Source organism: Phaenicophaeus curvirostris, chromosome 5 (genome assembly GCF_032191515.1).
Source record: "Phaenicophaeus curvirostris isolate KB17595 chromosome 5, BPBGC_Pcur_1.0, whole genome shotgun sequence".
Classification (NCBI taxonomy): domain Eukaryota; kingdom Metazoa; phylum Chordata; class Aves; order Cuculiformes; family Cuculidae; genus Phaenicophaeus; species Phaenicophaeus curvirostris.
This window is the reverse complement of record NC_091396.1, coordinates 23,271,774-23,295,694: the sequence shown is the minus strand read 5'-3', so window position 1 is coordinate 23,295,694 and position 23,921 is coordinate 23,271,774. Positions and strand designations below refer to the sequence as shown.

The 23,921-nt window shown below is 40.6% G+C and overlaps 1 protein-coding gene across 1 annotated transcript; it reads left to right on the top strand.

The window, feature by feature from the left end:
- Nucleotides 1-4,345: 4,345 nt before the first annotated feature.
- Nucleotides 4,346-23,066, top strand: API5 (apoptosis inhibitor 5). The gene is made up of 14 exons (XM_069857894.1): nt 4,346-4,495; nt 7,902-8,063; nt 8,962-9,055; nt 10,089-10,154; nt 10,507-10,658; nt 11,999-12,205; nt 12,748-12,852; nt 13,499-13,588; nt 16,862-17,043; nt 17,237-17,330; nt 17,844-17,900; nt 18,795-18,871; nt 19,248-19,384; nt 20,975-23,066. The coding sequence occupies exons 1-14, from the start codon at nt 4,427-4,429 to the stop codon at nt 21,052-21,054; spliced, it is 1,572 nt and encodes a 523-aa protein (XP_069713995.1). The 5' UTR covers nt 4,346-4,426; the 3' UTR covers nt 21,055-23,066.
- The last annotated feature ends 855 nt before the right edge of the window (nt 23,067-23,921 follow it).

Below are 23,921 nucleotides of genomic sequence, written 5' to 3'. Positions count from 1 at the left end.
GCTGGCGAGGAGCCGGGCTGCTCATCCCCGCACCAGGCACGGAGGCCGCCGTGCCCCTGGGAGAAAAAAAAAAAAAAAGCAGGCAGCCCTGCCAAGGAGAAATTTTGCAAGACAATCAGGTTACACCAAGCAACGTGGGGGGAAATCTGTGCGCGGATGATGCAGCGAGATGCTTGTAACTACGCAAGATACCTTTAATGTGTGTCAATAAATGGCATCTCTGAACATTTTTATGTGTTCCCTGTATTCCTCTGTGGTATCTTTGAGAAAGATTTTTTAAGATGGATGGGAAGGTAATTGCTGCATCTCTTCGCTTGTAAAACTAAGCACTGTTAGTGACTCGAGCCCAGTTCTACAGAGTGAGAAACAGAAAATTAGAATTCAGGATCAATCTCTCATTCAGCAAAAGAAAACCAGACTCGATTTCAGACACTTTTATTATCCACTAGGGATGCAGCCTGCAGAAATCTTTCAGGTTTTGTACTTGAGGATCCATGTGATTAAATCACTGTTGCAGTGTAAAATTTTCATTAACTGTGTCTTCTCCTTTGGTCATGGTCGGAAGTCTGTTATTGACGCTGCCTATAGCTGTGTCTGAAGCCTGTCCTCCAGCAAACACCATGGCACTTGTGGGACAAGAATTGTTCTTTCCCGTGAGTTAAAAAAGAGCAATTTTCATTGATTCCACAAGTAAATTATTTTTCCTCCGGAGAATCTGTTGAAAATTGCACAATGATTCCCGTATACATGGATTAGTGAGCAGTGGACAGGAATGGATGTCAGATGTATAATGATAAAACTTTGTTACAGAATGAGTCTGTAACTTACCATAAAGTTATACCATGTGCATTGGCATGAGGAGATTGTGAAGAAAGATGAAAGCAAAATCATGATTGGTGGCCAGATTAGTTATACTTCAGGAAACCAGGAGGCTTGCACGGCAGAGGCAGAAAAAGCTATGTTGCCATTCTCAAATGTGCATTTCAAGCTTTTGAGTTTCTAAAGATACATTTCCAACAATATCCCAACTTTAACGAACCAAGAGTTCCCTCATCAACTTCAAAAAATAACTTAAAACAATGTCTCCTAAACTTGTAACACCATCAGCTCTTCATTCATATTCCTTCCATATTCATGATAAAGGCTAATGGTGATTACTTTAAAACAGGTTAATTACAAAAGGTACTTCTTGTATGTGCCCACATTTAGCCATGGCTAAACCATAGGCAATCATCCTATCACCCTATTCCCCCCACATACCTGGGAAGAGGAACCTAGAAAGGAGAGGAAAACTCATGGGTCAAAATGAAAACAGTTTTATGCATAATATAAAAATAAAGCAATGATAATAACAACAATAATAACAATATACAAAACAATACTCAGCTGTTCCAATTAGAGATCACAGAACGTGCACTCCCAGCAGCGGATGCCAGATGGTGAACACTGCGAGCACAGCAGTTCTAGTGGGCACAGAGGTAGCAGTCAATGCAGAGAAATCAGAGCGGACTCAGCACCAGAAGCAGGACACCAAGATGCACTGAGGGTGAGCAGGAGCCCAAGGGACAGGCAGACACTGAGAAGACAAAGGGCCATCCCCAGCAAACTTCGTGCTTCTATATGAAGCGTGACATTCATGGTATGGAACACTTCGCTTGGCCAGTTTGGGTCAGCTGTCATGGCTCTGCTCCTCCTAGCCTTATACACATGCTCACCTGTGAAGCATGGCAAGCTGAGGAAGCCCTTAGTTTCCTTGACAACAATCCAAAACATGTTATTTTTCTTCTCATACTAAAATCTAGAGAAACACCAGTTACTGAGAAGAAAATTCATTCTATCCCACCCAAGCATAAACATTCACTAGTAACAACTGTAAATAATAGATGTTATCAACAATATTCTCAAGCTGAACTCAAAATTCTGCAGTTACTGAAAAGAAAATTGACTCTATCCTAGCCAAAACCAGGACAATGAGTAAGGTGCAAACCAGAGATTGGAAAATGGAAATTGTTGTAAGGAATAAACAGAGAGAATGATGCAAAGCAACAAGGAAGGAGGTTGGGAGGAAAAAAAAACCCAAAAGACAACACATGGAAGATCAAAAAAACAGAAATATAATGAACACCAGAGAAAGCGTCTTCTTAATGTGGCTCTGAATACCCCTTTTCATTTGGCATGTTCTCTGTTAGAAAGACAATGCATAACTGAATGTACCACTGCCAAAGAAGCTAATATAGTATAATTCCAAGGCAAATAATACATATTATGATAAAACTTACATAAACATGATTAAAATGGTGCATATGCACTTAGATATAACAAAATGCATAATGTTGCTATAGTATTTAGAAATTGCTTACCACTCCACCTATTAATCTCCCTGTAATGCAGCCAAAGTTGAGTTCACCTTCCTTTCCCACCACTCTCTGGTATCTCAGGTGCCTGTTCTGTTCTGTCACGGAGTACCAGTTCTTCCTAGAAGGCACACCACACCTTTCACATCCACTGTCATTCATGCCTACTTCTCTTTTCCAATTTTTGTTTCCTTTTCTCCAGTCTGACAATATTCAAGAAGCATTTGGACAACACCCTCCAACACATGGTGTGAATTTGGGGGTTGTCTTATGCAGGGCCATGAGTTGGACTCAATGATCTTTGTGGGTCCCTTCCAAATCAGGACATTCTATGATTCTTTTTTTGTCTACAGCTTTCACACAGTAATGTATAAACACCACTTATTTATCTAATTATCAAGGTTTGTTATAGAATGTAATCACGGTTTTATAGCTTGCTGTTGAGGAAACAAGCAAGAAAAGGAGATAAAAGAGCACCTCCATCTCTGTAAACATTTCAGAGGGGTTAAAAAGCAATTAAAAGAGGTTCATCTTTCTTCCTTTCTGACCAAGTTATAAAATCTTATTCTGGCAGCGCCGATAAAGATGATTATAAGGAGTTTTAAAATCTGTATTCAGATGTGATGCTGGAGGGCAAGACATCTGTTAATATCTGCCAGGCTCCCAGAGGAAGCTGCCCCTTCCTAGGAAACGAAAGGTTTAGGTAAGCTAGTCATGCATGCAGCTCTCTGGATGCATGTTTTTCTCTTGAGTTACCTCATGTTCCCCCTACTAAGATTAACCAATACATTCATTCAAGAAGACTGTTTTGGGTAAATGTGGTGCTCACAAGCGCACCAAGGGTCAGACCATGGTTAGTGTTCTCCTGGACCTGACGGCAGCCGAAGCTCCCACATCCGCAGACCCCGTCAGAGCAGGCAAGAACCACACGAATCCACCTGCAGACATTTTGCTTGTAAGTGCCTGCGAAACCAGCAGGATGCTAAAGCATCTTGAAAGGACTTCCCTGGAGGTGTTTAAGGCACGGGTGGATGAGGTGCTGAGGGGCATGGTTTAGTGTTTGATAGGAATGGTTGGACTCAATGATCCGGTGGGTCTCTTCCAACCTGGTTATTCTATGATTCTAAGACACTGCTACTGCCTTTTAATTTTTGCCACAATTTACGTCATTTGAGCCTACCCTGTGTGTGCTGCTTCCACTAACATTAGTTGCAGATACTCTGGTTTGTACATACTGGGATTTGCGGGCATTTTTATCTGCAGGAAAAGATGAAAGTCATCAAATCACAGCAAACCCTTTCCACCTTGAACCGGGAGCTCCGCGTGTGACAGATGCTTCCAGCGTGTGTCACGTACTTTGTAAATAAGAGACAAAAAGCAGTGCAGAAACGAGTAACGTGGGGAACAGAGTGACCAGGAAAGCGAGGAGCGTGAAGAAAAGCCGGGGTGGGAAAGCAAGGATGCAAAAGGTAAAGGCCATGGCACATCCCTGGGCGAACACACACATCCCCCACCGCTCCCAGGCAAGCAGGAAAGGCCGCTGGGTGGCGCGGCTCGAGACCGCGGGCCAGGAGAATAAGAAACACCTAATTCTAACATATTCTCAAGGCCGGCCAGTTGCAACAGACCACTACGCTTTGCGCCCCGATGACGAACGCACAGACGCGACGCCGAGGAAGCCGCCCCCGCGGGCCCCCCGCCCCACCGCAGCGCTCGGGGAGGAGGGGAGCGCGCACGCGCCGCGCCGCCCGCAGTTCCTCCGCCGGGCGGCGGGGGGCGCCGCCCGCAGTTCCTCCGCCGGGCGGCGGGGGGCGCCGCCCGCAGTTCCTCCGCCGGGCGGCGGGGGGCGCCGCCCGCAGTTCCTCCGCCGGGCGGCGGGGGGCGCCGCCCGCAGTTCCTCCGCCGGGCGGCGGGGGGCGCCGCCCGCAGTTCCTCCGCCGGGCGGCGGGGGGCGCCGCCCGCAGTTCCTCCGCCGGGCGGCCACTCTGGGCGCCCCTCGTTGGCTGTCGCGGTGTCGGCGGCGGCGTCAGGGTCGGTGGCGGCGGCGGGTCGCGGCCGTTCCTTGCTGCAGCATGCCCACCGTAGAGGAGCTCTACCGCAACTACGGGATTCTGGCGGACGCCACCGAGACGGCAGGCCAGGTGGGCGGGGCGCGGCCTGCGGGGCCCGGGGCTGGAGCGGCCGCGGCGTGGGGCCCCTCGCGGCGCAGGGACGGAGGGGGACGGAGGCGAATCCTCGTCCCGCTTGCGGCCCGGGAAGAGCTCGTCGCTTTTGCGGCGTCCTCCTCCCACGCTGTTCGCTTTTAGGAGCGAGGTGGTGTTCGCTGTTAGGAGTGTTGCGCGCGGGGCAAATCTAGGGCCTTAAAAGATGGCCCTGGGGCTCATCCGGCTCCAGCGCGAGCGTGTCCGAGTACAGAAAGAGCGTGGCAGGGTTTTTAGCTAAAAGGCTCCTAAAGAAACTGAACTGTTGGGGGAGGTGAATCCTATTATGATTTGTTAACGGCCTAGAGCCTTGTTTTGTTTTGTTTTTTTCCTTAATGCAAAAATGGAAAGTCCGTCCTCATGGATAAAGGAGCGGTTTTTTTACCTGTAAAATCCTGGCAAAATCATCTGTTTGTTTATATCGTTACTGATTTATCAAGAAAAAAAATACGATGGCTTAGTGTATTACCAATACAAAACATTATGATAAAGTAAAACTAGATTTTTTTAATTGCATTAGGCTCTCATATTACTGAATGGCTGCCTGAAAAGACAGCAGGTTTATTTCTTTTTTTTGTCATAATGTGTATAACTAGAAAGGTAGATTTGCACGTACCTACCTAGCAGTAGGTATTAAACTAAAAAAGTAGATTTTAACTTTGGAATGTTAAGAGGACAGATAATACGGTGATGGTTTGGTAGTTTGGCTTTTTTTTTAAAAAAAAGGGTTTTTTCTCTAAGTCAAGTCCCGTCTGGTTGCTTGTGCTGCTGTGCCCCGGTAAAGCTAAGTGTCATTGCAGGAAGTCCAACGAAAACATCATCTCAGAGCCAATCAAAAAAATGTAACTGAAATGTTGGGAATTATGGGGAGAGATGCAGAATAAAACAGATGTTATTACTGTGCTATTTTATGACTACATAGTCCATTTTCGCTATTGAGAGTAGCCTCTGTAAGATAGGAATGGCCGTCTCATAAAACGAACTCCAGCGTAGTTAAGAAAGACAGGGAAGAACCTCCAAGGGTCATTATAGAATTATGATTCCTGATATGTTTACCCAACTTTGCCTCTCTACATCTTGTGGGGTTCCAAAGCCAGAGATAGTGTCTTAGTAATTAGTATATCTTGCTGGACTTTCTTCAGCAAACCTTTCTGGTGTTTTTTTTAATTGATCATATTTCTGGCATGCAGACGTTCTGTGGCAAGATGTTCCATTACTTCATTTATCTTCGTAAAAGAGTTTTCTCCTTTGAACTAGTCATTTTATAATCTTATTTGATGTCTCCAATTTTTATATTCTGAGAAGATGTGAGTAATTGTTCCTTACTCATGAATTTTATCCCACTGACAATTTTACTATCTCAAACAACCTTATTAGTATGATCTCTCACTACAAAAAGTCACCATAACCCTGTCCCAAAAAAGAAGCTTTGAACATGAGGAAAAGAGCAAGGGGACAACCAGAAGTATGATATTAAGAGAAATATTTTAAAAGATCAGAAATATTTTGTTTGTAAAAGAGTGTTTCGATTGAGAAAGGGGCTCAAATGTGATAAGTCTACTTCATGAATGGAATGAAGGTGAGAACTTCAAAAAAAACTATTAGAAAGGAGGCTTAAAATAAACAGGAACACAAACTTTTTTCCATAGCACATTGTGAAACTTGACACAGGACGTAGTGAAGTATGAATTGATTCAAGAACTAACCTAGAGCAATTAATAAATGGGTGGTCAGTTGATAGTTACTGAAAATAAAGTTCTGGGCACTGTGTCTCCCTTAGGATGTTCCTGTGTAAGAAAATGTGTAGGACTGATCATGCTGATTCTACAGTTGCTTGCTTTTTTGCTTGAGCATTCTGTGCTGCCAGGTGCAGGGTGTAACAAACTTCTGCCTGAAATGTATTTGGCCTAAATGATGGGAGTAGCTAGCATGCAGTAATGCAAATTCATGCAATACAAGCTACTCTTTTGTTCCTGTATGAATGCTTTTGTTAATATTTATTAAGTTCAAGTAACTTGTTGCACAAAAAAGTTGTTCTTCATGTGCAGACTGAGAACCTGTGACTGTAACAGCGTGTATTTCATTGTTAGCTTGCAGTGGCTCATTCCTGCTTTTGTTGTTGAGTGCACTGTGTTGGTGGAGCTACCGAGCAAACCGAATGGGGTGTTGATCAGCTGAGAAGCAACCATTTTTTCCCTTGGTCATTTTTCTTCTAGATCAGTCCCCCAGTCCAGTTCAGAACTTGGCAACATGAAGAGCTATCAGCAAGGTGTAGGGGGTGTTTAAGAGCATTGGTAGTATATGTTAAAATACAGCTTACTTTAGAGGGAATTGATGCAGCATACTGCTTTATAAATTAAAATCTTTATTTGCTATGGGTGAACTTTTATGTGGAGTAGGGGTGATGATGTTTGCGACTCTGGGAAATGTAGTGTAAATAAAGCAAAATGTCCTGTGCTGTTGATGTTGCCATTCAAAGTAGGATAAGTTGTCTAAAGTGTAAATAAAGCAAAATGTCTTGTGCTGTCGATGTTGCCATTCAAAGTAGGATAAGTTGTCTAAAGTGTTCTTTTCACAACCAGGAGGAAAATTAAGGATGGAAAGTTCTTACTTCTGCTGGAATCCTAATAGTGCTGACTTTTATTTCCCAAACACATAGCTAACCACAACAAAGACTGCAACTTATTCTAAAATTTCAATCCTGCAGACACAAAGACAGAAACACCAATGCTATTCTAGTTGGAGCAGCTCTGTTGCTGAAGTATATATTTCTGTATTTCAGTTGGAGATTTCTGGGTTTTTGCATCTAGTCTCTATTAACAGATCTTTCAAGAACTGTGTTTTATCTCACATTAAGTGAACTGCTTGAATAGATACCAAAGATGCTTTAGCACAGTATTCGTTAAAAATAATTTGTGGTCCATCCGTATTGGGAGGTAACCTCTGCTTGAGAGACAGTAGAACAGATGGGAGAGACAGTAGAATGGGAGAGACAGTAGAACGGACAGGAGGCAGGAACTCCTTGAAAAAAATGCCAAAGTTCAGTGAAGTTGATCATGTGATTCCTTCAGTCTGTGCTGATGTAATCACAAGTGGTGTGGAGAACTGTTAGCCTTAGGGCTGGCAGTTTGAACAGACAAGAGGAATCAGAATAACAGTAAAAAACAGTCAATAGAGGCAAATTTTACTAAATTGGTCTGAGAGAGAAATTTATTTCTTTATATGAAGCTTGTATTGTATAGTTCACTTAAATAGCTGAAGTGAATGGGAGAGAAAAAAATCCTTCCCTTGTCATGAGAATACCCCAGGATTTTTCTATTTGTGTGTTCTGTTTTAACTTTTTCAGCATAAGGATGCTTACCAGGCTATATTGGATGGTGTGAAAGGAGGTGCCAAGGAGAAGAGACTTGCGGCCCAGTTCATTCCTAAGTTCTTCAAGCATTTTCCTGATCTAGCTGACTCAGCTATCAATGCCCAGTTGGACCTCTGTGAGGATGAAGATGTTTCTGTAAGAATAAGAAAGAACCTGGTAGCAAGCTGATATCTTGAATTTATATTTTGTCTTTGGAAAACTTAGGAATACAATTGTATTCATGTCATAGAGTAATTGTGTGATGGCATGGGAAGATGCATCAGTTTTCATTTCTTTTTCACTCCCATCATCAATCAAAGGGATAAATGTGTAGAAAAAAAACTTGCATACAGTTTATTTGAATATATATTGCATTTTTTCCTTTCAAAAAGCACTTTGTGGTAATGGATTCTAAGAAATCCTCCTGGGAGGCAAGAAAATTTTGTTTACACCTGAGAACTATGGAGGTGTGATTCTGAATGTATTATTCTCGCAGCAGTCTTGAGATGTTTTGTGCTGCTTCTGTGGTGCTAATAAAAGCTATACCTTTGAAGCATCTTTGGTTATCAAGACTTTAAATTATTTGGGCAGATCATTCAAGGTTTTTTCTCAATGCTGGAACAAAACCTAGAGTTTCTCTGCCCTGTGCACACATGTAAAACTGTCCTTCCTGTTAGCAAATAAGACTCCATAATAACACAGATTCCAACCCTTTGTTTTGTTGATCAAAGTAATGATTTTGTGAATGGAGGTGCTGTTTGAGTTCTTTTTTTTCTAGTGCAGCTTAGATCTAAAAAAAATATATTATCTTCTTCATAAACATGTCACAATAGTTTTATAGCAAATACAAAGTTTGGACTGCCATTAAAGTCTGAAACAAGAACATGACTTTCTGAGTATGATACTCATGTTGAAAGAATATGTGGTCATTTTCTCATATTTGTCTGATTTTTTTTCTGCCAAGCTTTTGTAGCTGAATTGCCCGCTTTGTTGTTTGGATTTTCTTGTAATTACTTAAAATTTTTTATTTCTACAATACTGACAATTTTGACAGATCCGTCGACAAGCGATCAAGGAGTTGCCTCAGTTTGCCACTGGAGATAATCTTCCTCGGGTAGCAGACATACTGACCCAGCTTCTGCAGTCAGGTAGGAGACAGTGGTAGTATTCTAGCCAATCTCCTTGTGGCCCACATAAAAATGTATACAGTTCTGTTCTGTAAAACATTTTCTGTTGATTCATAATTTGTCACAAAGCACACTGTTCCAGTGCCATTCATGCTTCTGCATATTCCCCCCGATTTGTATTTGCTGTCTGGTTATGCTATTTCTGTTGAAAAGTTGCTGGTTATCCAAATGTAAACTGAAAATCTTTCTGTTAAATACAACATTTTTTTTATTTTTCATTCAAGTTCTCTGAAAGCATCTGTGGAAAAAACAGAGGGGGGGAATAAACAAACCAAAACAAAAAAACCCTCCAGTTGTGGCCTGCAGCAGTTTGTCTTCTGTAAAAGACTTACTGGATTTCTAATTGAGGTGCTTAGGAACTTGAAAAATCCTGAAGGCATTTTCTTCCACACAGTGCATTTTTGGTACAAAATATTTAATTCAGAATTTAACATGCCATATGTATCTTTTAATCTCACTAAGTTGTAGAGTGCCAAATATTAAATGTTCAAGATTGTGTTAAAAAATTCATTATTAAGTCAGTCGGTTTCTCAGAAGATACTGTTTTTTTGAGACTTACATATTTCTCCACTTAGCTCAAGAGAAAAATTGTTTCTCCCATTGAAATATTGTAGATTACTTAAGAGTTTAAACAATATAAGTATTTATTTCACCTTAATTTAATACAAGTAAGCTTGTTTATTCAGCTGTTCCTTAAAATGACTAAATATATTAAATAACTTCCCTTCAGGTTTTCACTCCTATCAAGTTTGTAATGTTAAAGTATTGGCAGGGAGGCTGAAGTGGCAAATAGGTTTTTGTTTTGCTTCCAACTTTCATAATTTTGGCTTTCTACTTCCTCAGTCTAATGGTCGTTAGAAATGAAAGTTGTATTTTTAATAAGTAAATGCTGAGGATAGAATACTATTTGTATGATATCAGAAATCTTCCTTTGTTTATCTGCTCTTATGTTTGCGTTTCAAGGATATGCATGTCAGGTTTTTTCTCTCTCCAGATGATTCTGCAGAATTCAATTTGGTGAACAATGCTTTGCTCAGTATATTTAAGATGGATGCTAAAGGTAAAGGACGCATTTCTCTATAAATGTCTTCTTTTAATACTTCTCAGGATGAGAAGAGGATTCAATTTTTATCCTCTTAGTACAATGCAAAAGTTAGACACACACACTCATTGTTTGGTTTTACAAATGATACTGAACTCTTCAGTAATTGTTGATCTGAATTAGATCAGTAAAAGAATGCAGATTCTTATGTCAAGCTATATGAAAGTTGTGGATTTTCTTAAACATTAGTATAGCAGTTATTTTAAAATGTATCACAGAGTCTTACTGGAGGAAACGTCTTTATTCTGCATTGAATGTTCAGCTCTTAACTTCTAAGTAATTTGTGTTACCTGATTGATTCTACATTCAGGGACTTTGGGAGGCTTATTCAGTCAAATTCTTCAGGGAGAGGATATTGTGAGAGAGCGAGCCATCAAGTTCCTGTCTACAAAACTGAAAACTCTGCCTGAGGACGTGATGACAAAGGAGGTAGAAGAGTTCATATTGACTGAATCAAAGAAGGTGAGTTTCTTATTTGAGTACAAGCTTGAGTACTATTAAACCATCCCTTATCACTGCCATTGGTTTGGAGGTCTGTTTGTTTAAACCGCATGAGAAGTACAAATGTGGCCTTCTAGTTACCCCATTCTGGTACAGTCTGAACTTTGCAGCATTTTTTTGTGGGAATGTTAAAATAATGCTAGGCTCTTCTCATTTTGTAAAAGCAACTTCTGTTAGAATGATGGAATCATTCCTATTGGAAAGGACTTCGGGAGATTGATCACATTAGTGAATCACGCTCAGCTGAATTCAGATGAGATTTCTCAGCGCTTTGTCCAGTCAGGTTTTGAAAACTTTTAAGGATGGAGTTTTTTCATATTGTCTTGGCAACCAGTTCCAGTGTTTAATTGTTCTCAACGTGATTTTTTTCTTAATTTATCCAGTTGGAACCTCCATTTCGTTTTTTGTCATTGTCTCATTCTCACCCTGTCCACCTTGCTAAAGAACCAGGCTCCTGCTCTTGGAGACTTGTTGTTAAGTATTGGAAGATCTGTGTTAAGTCACCACCCCCCTTATGGCTTTTTTCCTTCAGGCTGAAAAAACCTACTTCCCTTGGTGTCTCCTCACAGGTCAGAGACTGGGCTTTCTAAAGCTTACCAACGATTTGCTCATGCAGGAGGGCCCAACACAAGATGCAGTGTTCCAGATTTGGTCTAATGAGGGCAATAACAAAAGAGAATCCTTGTCCCTTTTTTTTCTCTCAGTCTGCTGGCTGTGCCCTTGTCACAGCACAGACACTTCATCACCTAAGGAATGCTGTTGGTGCTTACATTTAGCCTGGTGGCCCCCAGAACCTTCAGGGCCTTTTCAGCAGAGCAGTTCCCCAGCAAGTCAGTCCCCAGTGTGTGCTGATGCAGAGGAGTTAGTTCATCCCAGGTGTAGGACTTTGCATTTGTCTTTGTTGAATTTCATGAGATTCTATGCATTCCCCAAGCTGAGAAAGATAGAAAAAGTATTAAAACAATCAGTAATGAGTAGATTTAACATTATGGTGTTAACTCATTTAACATTTATTCTGCCTGAAGCATGCAATTTTGTTAGATGAGAAATTTGTTCTTAAGGTTAGAGTTGAAGAAGACTTATTTCCTATGCATAACTTGATGGCAGTGACTTTAATTTGGAGGTGCGTACAATTATACTGCATGTTTTCATGTGTTCCTTTAAACTTACGTTTTTAAATAACTAGAAGCTACATTTAAATGCTAACTATTTCCATATTTTATTTTTTTCAAATCAAGTAGGTTTGACTTGAGGCTTGCAAATTACCACCATAGAAATATGTTTTCTGGTGTTCTGTTAAGGTGCTGGAAGATGTGACGGGCGAAGAATTTGTTCTATTCATGAAAATATTGTCAGGATTAAAAAGCTTACAGACAGTAAGTGGCAGGCAACAACTAGTGGAGCTGGTGGCTGAACAAGCTGACCTGAAACAAACGTTCAATCCATCTGATCCAGATTGTGTGGATAGACTTCTACAGTGCACTCGACAGGCAGTGCCACTCTTCTCAGTATGTATTTATTTTCTTTGCATGAGGAATAGTGTGGAAATTTAATGGCTGTAGCTTCTTTTTGGTGTTCTGAATCATTGTGTTAGAATGACAACATACTGGTGCTTCTCCACCTTCAGCTTCTAGTGTATTAGAATGTTGGAAAATATCCTTAAAGCCTCCAAATACAAAGAGTTTTTGTATTATTATCTGTTTTTTGACATTTGTTTTCCAATTTAAAATGCTACAATGAATTATGACAAGATTCTCACATTAGGTTCATACATGTATGAGTTTGATTATTTCAAGTGCCAGGCAATTGCAGCACTTAAAGACCTGTTCCTGGGTTATAGGCAATCTTTTCAGCCCGTGTTGCAGACAGCCTCTTGAGTTTAAGCTATGTGGAAGGGTCTCTGTGTTTTAGGAGTTAGGGGGAAGTTTAATAAAGCTTTAAGGCATAGCTTTGTAGTAGGCATTTATAAGGGTGGCAGACAGATGGGGAAAATCATTTAACTCCTTCAAACTCAAAGAGTAGCCTGAATAATGTGTTGTGTCTTTTGCAGAAAAATGTTCATTCCACCAAATTTGTTACTTACTTCTGTGAGCATGTTCTGCCAAACCTGAGTTCTTTGACTACTCCGGTGGAAGGTCTTGATATCCAGTTAGAGGTAAGCCAAAGCTACAGTCTCTTTCAAATCATAAAAAATAAGCATCTTGGATGAAGACAGCTATTTTGAAAACTGCAAACTCCTTTCTTAAGAGTTTTTCAGTTCTTGGCTTGGAGGAGAACTGTAGCTACACTAGAAAAAAAATGTTTGCTATATTGAGGCATGACTGAGCATTGCCTTTTAAAGCATATGTCATTTGTCCTTGCTTTTGAGGCAAGGCTATAATAAGTAGATCACTGTAGTCATTTTTACATTACAATCAATTTTTTTAAGCACATAGCATTTACTGAGATGATTGGTGCGTGGCTTGTGCTAATTTAGCCTCCTAAGGGAGTGGCTTAATATCTGTAATTTTGCTTAACGTCAATTAGTCTTGCAACTTCAGTTAGATCTCTCTGAATCTGTTTTTGAAGGTAAGCTGTGCTGCAGACATGGGAAATGGAGTTATGTTTACTTGTTAACTGAAGATGCTTGTTGGGATTAGAGACACAAACCTGCCTTAAAACAGATGCTTAGCAGGGGCTTGCTTGTAATAGCTGGCCCGTACTGTGCCAGCCATAATCATGTGAGAATCACTTTTAGGTTGAAAGTTAAGCCTTTGTACTTTTAAGTTAACATACAAAAACCTGGCTGTCCTTATGTATAGGTTTTGAAGCTTCTTGCTGAAATGAGTTCATTTTGTGGCGATATGGAAAAGCTTGAATCAAATTTGAAGAAGCTGTTTGATAAATTACTGGTAAGACAAACTCAATTTTTACTTATGTAAAACACTTCTTAAAAAAATTCATCAAAACAAGTTATTTTTATTTATTAACCTATTTATCCTTTTTCTGAAGTGGCTTAGGAATTAGGGCTTTGTGCCCTATAAAGGTGGTGGGGCCATTAGCCCAAATGAAGTGCATCTACACCAATGCATGCAGCATGGGCAACAAACAGGAGGAGCAGCAAGAAAACGTCCATATGGTTGCCATCATGGAAATTGGGTGGGACAACTCACACAACTGGAGTGCTGCAATGGGCAGCTACGAACTTTGCAGAAGGGATAGGCAAGGAAGAAGAGGCAGTGGCATAGCCTCATGCGTTAAGGAAGGATTTGACTGTCTAGAGCTTAATGATGATGACGATAGGTTTGAGTGTTCATGGATAAGAATCGGGAGGAAGACCAGCAAGGCAGATACAGTGGTGGGAGTCTATTACAGGCCTCCAAACCGTGATGAAGGGGCAGATGAAGTATTCTATAAGGAGTTGGGAAGAAGTCTCATAATCACTAGTCCTTGTCCTTACAGGGGACTTGAATCCACCAGGTGTCTGCTTGAAATACAATACAGCAGAGAGGAAACAGTCTAGCAGGTTCCTGGAGTGTGTGGGAGGTAATTTCCTGACACAGCTAGTGAGTGAACCAGCCAGGGATTGTGCCCCACTGGACTTGGTGTGCACAGAGAAGGACTTACGGGTGATGCCTTGGTTGGATGTGATGTGATGCCTTGGGTGTATAGCAGTCATGAAATGGTAGAGTTTTTGATTCTTGGAGAACTGAGGAGGGCAGTCAGCAGAATTGCCACCTTCTATAGAACTGCCAGCTTCTGGAGAGCAGACTTTAGTCTCTTCAGGAGACTGATTGACGGAGTCCCCTGGGAGGCAGTCCTGAAGGGCAAGAGAGTCCAGGAAAGCTGGGCATTCTTTGTGAAGGAAATCTTAATGACACAGGTGCAGGAGCAGGTTGTCCTCAGATGCTGAAAGACAAGTTGGCAGGGAGGAGGACAAACCTGGCTGAACAGAGAGCTTTGGCTGAAACTAAGGGGGAGAAAACAGAGAGATTATGACCTTTGGAAGAAGGGACAGTCAACTTAGGAGGACTACAAGGATGTCATGAGGTTATGCAAGGAGGAAATTTGAAGGGCCAAATCCCAGCTGGAACTCAATCTGGCTACTCAGGGAAAGGACAATAAAAAATGTTTCTGTAAATATATCAGTAGCAAAAGCAGGGCTAAGGAGAATCTCCATCCTTTAGTGGATGCTGGGGGAAACATAGTGACAAAGGATGAGGAAAAGGCTGAGGTACTTCATGCCTTCTTTGTCTCAGTCTCCAATAATCAGACCAGTTGTTCTGCCAGTACCCAGCCCCCTGAGCTGGAGGACAGGGAGCAGAATGGAGCCCCCATAATCCAAGAGGACATGGTTAGCAACCTGCTATACCATTTAGACATACACAGCTCTAGGGAGATGGATGAGATCGACCTAAAAGGTATTGAGGGAGTTGGCAGAAGTGCTCACCAAGCCACTTTCTGTCATTAATCAGCCATCCTGGCTAACTGGGAAGGTCCCAGTTGACTGGAGATCAGTAAATGGGACTCCCATCAAAAAGAAGGGCCAGAAAGAGGATCTGGGGAGCTACAATCGTATCAGTCTGACCTCAGTGCCAGGGAATATTATGGAACAGATCATCTTGAATGCTATCATGCAGCATGTACAAGACGTCCAGAGGATCAGGTCCAGTTAGCTTGGATTTTGTAAAGGCAGATCCTACTTGATCTCTTTCTGTGATGAGGTGACCCACTTAGTGGATGAGAGAAGGAATGTGGATGTTATCTCTCTGGACTTCAGTAAAGCCTTTGACACCATTTCCTGCAGCATTCTCCTGGAGATACTGGCTGCTAATGGCAGGTGTACTCTTCACTGGGTAAAAACTGAATGGATGATCAGGCCCAAAGAGTTGTGACACCAAGTTGGGTAAAACTGTTGATCTGCTCAAGGGAAGGAAGGCTCCGCTGAGGGATCTGGACAACCTGGATCAATGGGCTGAGGCCAACTATATAGGGTTCAATAAGGCCAAGTGCTGGTTCCTGCACTTGGGCCACAACCCCATGCAACACTACAGACTTGGGAATGGATGGCTGGAAAGCTGCCTGATGGAAAAAAAACTGGGAGTGTTGGTTGACAGCTGGCTGAATGTGAGCCAGCAGTGTGCCCGGGTAGTCAAGAAGGCCAAGACATCCTGGCTTGTATCAGACATAGTGTGACCAGTAGGACTAGAGAAGTGATGGTCCCTTTGTACTCAACACTAGTGAGGATGTACCTCAAATACTGTGTTCTGTTCTGGGCGTCTCAGTACAAGAAAGACATTGAGGTGCTGGAGCATGTCAAAAGAAGGGCAACGAAACTGGTGAAGGGTCTGGAGCATAGAGGTTATGGGGATCAGCTGGGTACGACTACCTGAAAGGAGGTTGTAATGAGGTAGGGGGTTAGTCTCTTCTCTGAAGTAACATGCGCTAGAACAAGAGGAAATGGCTTCGAGTTGCACCAGGTGGGATTTAGATTGGATATTACAAAAAATTTGTTCATTGAAAGGGTTGTCAACCATTGGAACAGGCTGCCCAGGGAAGTGGTGGAGTCACCATCCCTAGAGGGATTTGAAAGGCATGCTGATGTGATGCGTAGGGACAAGGTTTAGCGGTGTACTGTGCAGTATTAGGTTTATGGTTGGACTTGATGACCTTAAAGGTCTTTTCCAACCTAAACAATTCTATGATTTTATTTCAAAGATAGTTCTGTCCATGGCATGAGGTCAAGCATCATTTTGCAATTCAAAGCTTTTGTAGATATAGAGCACTATTTATTGCATTGTGGTTTTAATCCAGTAAACTTATGTGGTCTTGTTCCTTTTAAATTTTAGTCATGAGAGACTTACGTTGATCACATTAAAGGCTATATCTGCACTGATAATTAATTTTAAGCAAATACTGTTTCAGAAGCATTGGCTGCAGTACATTGTTGCTTCCGGTGGTAGCAGTGATACTATAGTATTTCTTCTTTGTCAGTGGTTTCAAGTTGTGTAAGTGTAGGCAAACCATGTGCACCCGGACTTCATGCAGCAGTTCATCACATTAATATAGGGATAGGGAGAGTACTTCTTAAATTGTTAGCATAAATAAACGCTCCAGTTCAGACACTGCAAAAAATGGTCAGTCCATATAAATCTCATGCGTTTTTTTTCCATTCTATTCATTAGGAGTATATGCCCCTTCCTCCAGAGGAAGCAGAGAATGGGGAAAATGCTGGTAACGAAGAGCCCAAGTTGCAATTCAGTTATGTGGAATGCTTATTGTATAGCTTCCATCAGCTGGGTCGTAAACTTCCAGATTTCCTCACAGCCAAGCTGGATGCGGAGAAGTTGAAAGACTTTAAAATCAGGTAATCAAATGTTAGAGTTCTGTTAGAGGTGTGAATTGTTATTGCCTGGATGCTAAAGGAGCACAGATTAGATTAATAGAAGACTTAGTTTGATCACCCAAAAGTGAAAAAAAATGAGATTACAGTTTCCCTTTGCTTATGCTTTTATTTTGTGGAAATATGCAACTTAACAGGTTGCTTTTAAATTTTTTAGGCTACAGTATTTTGCTCGAGGGTTGCAGGTGTATATTCGACAGCTCCGTCTAGCACTTCAGGGAAAAACAGGAGAAGCCTTGAAAACAGAGGAGGTAAGTATTGTTCAGGAACTCTTAGCTTTTTAATTGAGCTTACTGAAATAACCATCAGCACACATTAATGGACTTCAGTATGTTGTAAGTAGGCAAATAGTTTAAGGGAATAATACTACTAACACCTATTGCAACTGCATCTAACCTGATGTTCCATTTTGCAAGCTAAGATTATCTTTTACTTTTTGCTGTTAGCTGCTCTCTGGATCCACATGTATTTGGCTTAACTTTGATCTGTGTTTTGTTTTGAAGGGGAAATTTTCATATATTGGGGAAATACTATATCAGGAGGTACACTGGAATGTTGCAAGCAACTAGCTAATGTAAAACTGCAAGAAGCCTAAAAATAGTTGTAATGACAACTCAGAAGTGTACACACCTTTCACTATTAACTATTGCTATAGCAATTCACTAGGAAAAGCCGTCAGTTTAATGTTATGATTTCATTAAATGAAGTTGGCATCAATTAAAGCTCCTAGAATAGGTTTACAGTGGTGTTTCCTTTTTTTGCAGAACAAGATTAAAGTGGTTGCCTTGAAAATAACCAATAACATTAATGTTTTAATCAAGGTAAGTCCTCACAGTATGAAGGAGTAAATTCATACAATAGAGTAACCTGTGCAGGAAAAAGAGATAGATTTGAACTAACTTTAGTGGTGTTGAGTTAGTCATTTTTAGCCAGCTCAGGGTTGCTGTCTGCTTTACTGTTTCTGAAGAAACATGGATCCGCTGTTTATCCAAGCCACTTAGCTGCTGCTGCTGTTTGGATAGGGTGTTGAGGCCCATGGGAGAAGACCTTGCTTGAAGTGTCTGGATTCTGGCCAAGCCTTTTTCCTTGTCATTTCCCTTTCCTGCAGTGACAGGGAGAGGTAGGAATAGTTTGAAGGGGTGCAAGGAGATGTAAAGGAGAGAAGAAGCAAAGCAAGCTGCCGTACAGAACCTTTTTCTGAAAAAAAAAGTTCAAGAGGGGGATGGGCTGCAGAAACACTCCATCCAGAGCCCTTGAAACCATTCTGATTTCTTCTAAGTGCCATTTCCTCTGTTCTCTCACTTCCTGTCTGTTCTCTTACTTCCTGTCTACAATAAACCAGTATTGAGAAGCCTGTCTTTTACCATGCTAGCAGGGATATCAGAGGTCTCCTTGCAGAAGCCATTGTAGTTAATTATAAGACCCCTGATGGACATAAGGAGAGAGAGAGAGAGAGAGAGAAAGCATATTATGTCAGTATAAGATACTGTCTCTTAATATAAAACTCACTTGGATTTCCTAGTAATGTGTATGGGCTAAGACAGCCTGATAAGGCAGTTACTGCCACCTTCTCCCTCTGCCACTAAACTTCAAAAAGGATTTAAAATTGTTGGAAAGTAACTGTTATTCTGGAATCTCGGTAGGTGGATAAAATTTTGAAGTGAAATCAACATGAATTTAATTGTAGAATGAACTGTCTGATTTTGCCTCCATAGGATCTCTTCCACATTCCTCCTTCTTATAAAAGTACAGTTACACTGTCCTGGAAACCAGTACAGAAGGCAGATGCAAGGTAAGAGTTTTTCATAAAAAAAGAAAATGGTGGTGTTAATTTTTGCTGTTAAGAAAATAAGGATCCTAAGCTCTCAATACATTAAAATACACAGCACATGAGCTAAAAATTTAGCTATCAGAAACAACACCCATCCTGGAAGGAGTTAAGGCTGTGGAGTGATAATCTTAGTCTTGCTTTAGGGGTACAATAGACCATATCAACTGGATGCTAGTTTAGTTCCTCTTTTGAACTACTATTTAGGGCATCTTCATTAGCTGCTGCTAACTTGCAGTGGTTAATCTTTTGATTCTGAACTGCTATTCTGGTACTTGTCACCACAGAGGTGTAATGATTGTGTATGTATGAGGTGTAATGTATTTTTTTCTTCTGTCAGTCAAAAAAGAACAAGTGAAGATACAACATCGAGTTCGCCCCCAAAGAAAGCTTCAGCAGGGCCAAAAAGAGATGCCAGGCAAATATATAATCCTCCCAGTGGAAAATACAGCAGTAACCTGGGTAGTTTTTCTTATGGTAAGTTATGCAGTTTGAAAAAACTTTGTCTAGTAACAGTTGTGCCTTGGGGTGGGGGGAACAAACAAATTAAGCCAACTTACTGTCACATTAGTGTAAGATCAAACCATGCTGTCACCAATTTTTGTGTATAATGGTATCTTTCTAGATGTTGATCTGTAACAGTGTTTGAGTGTTACCAGCCTACAAACTATGTGTCATTTGCAAGCTGGTTTTAGTAGTGTTTTAATACATAGAGTTAGTTATTGAACTATTGTGTTCTTTATGACGGATAGCACTCACACCCCAAATTTTCCATTGGACAGACCAGTTTCTGCAAGTGGCAGAGATGGGTCACCTCCTGTCATATGACTGGACCTGTGCTGAATATCTATTACAGCCACTGCTGATGTTGCAGACCTGGTCCAGAACTTGTGGGAGTTGCTAGGTTCACTCTACGCACATTATGTCCTTATGCTCCCGGAGTGATTCTCTCTCTCTGTCTCTCTGCAAGTCATATTTCTGGGCAAAATGTGGGAGCAGTTGCCGCCTGAATGAATAGTCCCAACAACTGCAGCAAGCAGGTCTTGTCTTCCCTGTAGGCCCATTGGTCCTACCTCTGTCAAATACACAGACTGCTACACAATAAATTATTGCCCGTGCCCGTAGGTTGAAAAACTGATATAAAGCACTGTCTTATATGTAAAAGAAAGAGAAAAGATAAAATTTTCTGCAAATTTCTTACTGCAAAGCTCAGGTGATGTACCTGTGTCTCAAGCCTTGTAGTGCTGTGGTCCCAAAATTTCAGTCAAAAATATTATATTGCTTGCTACTGCTTCTTGTTAGTGAGATGCTTAGGCCTCTGAGCAGCTCATCTCTTTGTAGATTAAGATGACCTGTATTTTTAGACTGTACATGAAGAGAACATATGGAAGGGGAATGAGAGTTAGATATATTTTAAAACAAATCCAAAGAAACTTAACAAAATATTTGTGGGCTTTTTGCTGCGATCATATTTCTTCATAACAAAGGGAAGGAAAACTTGTCTGTAGTATTCAAATAGTTTGTGGGGTATCCATATATGTCTAAGATCTTTAATAGGATAAACTTAAAATACCAACCGAGAAAAAGAAATGTAAGCATGCTGGTGACAACATAACGTTAAGGATAGAAAAGGAAAGATGGATTGACAAAGTTATAGTTTTCCATAGTTTTATAAAATCACTAGGACCAAGTCAAACACATCAAGATCAACATGATGTTATTGGACAGAAGGATGAGCCTAGGTAGCCTAGTGAAGTTCTTTACAGACTGGTTTTCAACTCTATGATAATGGATTGGCCCAAATATAGTTGTAAAATAACGGGACAGTTTGGTATGATAGTATCAGTATGCAGAAACACTACATTTACTTTAGAAAGTTTAAGTCTTCTGATCTCCTTTTACAATTAGTGGGATCCATTGTCTGTTGAAGCATAATTCTTAAGATATCACGGTACATAAGCAGGATTAACCTTAGAGACTTGCATCAGCCTTGAATAACTCAGTTACTGCATTTTAATTTTTATGTGTATGCAGCATAAAACTTGTATGCATTGACTTCTATTTCAGAGCAAAGAGGTGGTTTCCGGGGTGGACGAGGAAGAGGCTGGGGAGGACGTGGCAATCGTAGCCGAGGAAGAATCTACTGAGCAGGCTGCTCAATCTTCCATGGCCCTGAAGGGCTCAAGTGAAAGTGCTACTCAGCAAGTTTGCTTGGAATATCGTTTCCTTCAAGGACTGCCTTCCACTGAGACTGACTTAAATGTTCTTTATACCTTTGTATGTATGATCTACTTTTCTAACGGACTACAACTTGTCCACAGTGAAACTACAGCTGTATTTTTGGATGCTTACAGTCAGCAGTTTTGGGCTCTTATTTTTGAAGTGTCGTCTGGATTTATTCAAAATTGGAAGAGAGCATAGATGTTTTATCAAAAGCTACATCTTGACAGCTACTGCATAACTGAAACTATATAATTGAGTTTATGTATTTAAGTAGTAGACAGGAAAGGCATGACAACAGAGATATAAATGTCAGATAAGCTTAGCAGCTGAAGTAATCCTTTCCTCATCTGTAACCATACTTTGCAATATGTGGAGAGGAGTACCACTGTTAAATTTGCTTTGATTTACTTTTTTGAATGGAATTGAATGAGATACATGCTGTTTTTTAAAGTCTGCAACATGGATCAAAAATTATTTTGCTTGTAGCATGAAGAAGTCCTTTTACTTAGAGATGTGGAGAATGTGGTGGTGTTTTGTTTGCACCTCTTACTCTTCTCCGTGCATTGTAATGCAGAAGTGATGTTTTGCAAATGAATTTTTAATGTTTAATATGAATATTGCATATAGTTATGCCGTGAAATTTCAGTAAATGAACAGGAAAAACTAAACAATAAATGAGTAGAATTATTCCACGTATGGGTAAGGACTGAAGCAGTGATTTGGCTTCATAGGCTGGAGCTGGACCATAGCAATGCCTGGCTTTTTTCTATGTTTTGCGGGTTTCTGGACTAGTTGGTACTTGAGGGTTGGGTTATTTGGTTTGAGTTGGGTTTTTTTTTACCAATACATTTGCATTTAAAAATATATAAATAAATTTGTATTTTGAGTAACAGTGAAAAATTCCAACTATGTATTTCAAATCATGTGGAAAGGTTAACAATTCCATGCTGGTTTTTTTCCATAGCAGCTTGGGATTCTTATTTGCTGGTACACCCAGAAAATACAATGTAAGAGCACAATGCTTCTTTTTTTATTCTCGCCACTCAAAATTTTTACTTCTCAGGTCATTCAGCATTGAAAAGGAATTAGCAGATAGTAAAAAGTTGGGACAGAGGAAAAGAATTTTGATAAGTGTTCCAGGGTGTGTTGATGTAAAATAATTTAGGCTTTAGAAGAGTGAAGATTATTTCTTATCTTTGTTTTGTCCAGCCATTTGATATCCACAGACACAGACGAATGACAGATAGCAGTGTTTCCCTACCTAATTCCATTTGTATTTGCGCATGAATCTCACTCGGGTGTCTTCATTAACACTCTTTGATATTTATCACTGCAGTAAGGTCAGAATAACGAAGCCGTGTCAAAGTTAGAGATATTGTCAATGTTCAATTAGAAGTCTAATTTTGCTTAACTCTGGAACAGTAGGCAGCAAACTTTGGACATTCCAGAACACGTGAGCTGACTTTGTATTTCTGATTACATGCCAGCAGATAAACTGAAACCTGTCACAAAAACCAACAAACCTGGCAAAGAGCTTTCAAGGACAAATTCATAAGATCAAATTGTCTCTGAAAATAGGCACTAGTTGGGTAATAAACTTCCATTGGGTGAAAAACACAGACATTTTGCACTTGTGGCTATAATTAGTGTTTTGAGGGGATTTAAAAGTGTAATCTCAAAGCGCCAACATAACTTGTACTTAGACGAATAAGTAGGTACTACACTGACTTTTTAGTGAGTTTTCTTCATAGGACTTTGTTTTTCAGAAGTGATGTGCAAAGTTCTTGTGGCCTAAGAAGTAGTTAAGATTCTTTTTTCGCCCCCCCAGTTTCACGTTTAATTCTAATGCAGTGAGTTCTTGTGGAGACCTGTTTACCATCTTGTTGAACTGTAAGTGTTCCCTTGCGCTTTTGGAATAAATTCATTTTGTAATTTTGTTTGGCTCATTGTTTCACAGTTACTCTGCAGCATTTTGTGTTGGCTTAGTAAAAGAAGGGTACTGTGGTACCTTTTTTCATTGACTTACTCCTTAGATTGCTATAGATGTATTGAGCTGTTTGCCATAAAGGAATAGACCTTAGCAAGACTGCATTAGCTGTTTCAACTTTTAAGTAATTAAACTTTCAAAGGCAAAATTTTGGATAGGAATTTTAAATATTTAACAAAAGCTCTGTCATATTTTAGAATTATCGTGTGAAAAGGAGTCATTCTGTGTCTTATTCAACCTCCTCGATGTTAGTCTTATGATAGAGCAAGAGTGGCTTGGAGTAGCAAGCTGGTGGGTTTTTGCAAAATCTGTAACTTGCCTGATGTGAAAACTCTGGCTGCAGTAAGGAACTATCATACTTGCTGGAATATGTTCTCTATCATGAGAAAAACTGAATTCTTTGCATTAGTTTAACCACCCTGACCCTATTTGTGAACTTTTTTCTTGTTTCTATTTAATGGGCTTGAGTTACAGGCAAATTTTTGTGTTTCACAGGCCCTGGGAAGTCCGCTGAAGCAGGACTGTTTCTTTGTAGCTTGCTTGCAAACTCAGAAAGGTCGTATGGAGCAAAGTTTGAATTGTGCAGTTTTTAGATCTCAGTCGAGACTGGGGACACAGGCTGTGGCTCCTGGATTGGTATCTACCATTAACTGGAATGAGAAAGGAAACCTTAGATTTTTCTAAGCGTGAGAAGGAATGAGGCCAGATACAGTTTTCTGAGCTACCTTCAGCTGACTCTTCCATGAATGGGCATTAGCAGTAGAGAGCATCCTACAGTAAGGTTTGATTTGTACAGGAGGCCGT

Excerpts from the sequence above, each read along its gene's own strand:
- API5 (XM_069857894.1), top strand. The coding sequence starts at position 4,427 with ATGCCCACCGTAGAGGAGCTCTACCGCAACTACGGGATTCTGGCGGAC. Across the intron at positions 4,496-7,901 it reads CCACCGAGACGGCAGGCCAG|CATAAGGATGCTTACCAGGC; the intron begins GTGGGCGGGGCG and ends TAACTTTTTCAG. Across the intron at positions 18,872-19,247 it reads GTACAGAAGGCAGATGCAAG|TCAAAAAAGAACAAGTGAAG; the intron begins GTAAGAGTTTTT and ends TTCTTCTGTCAG.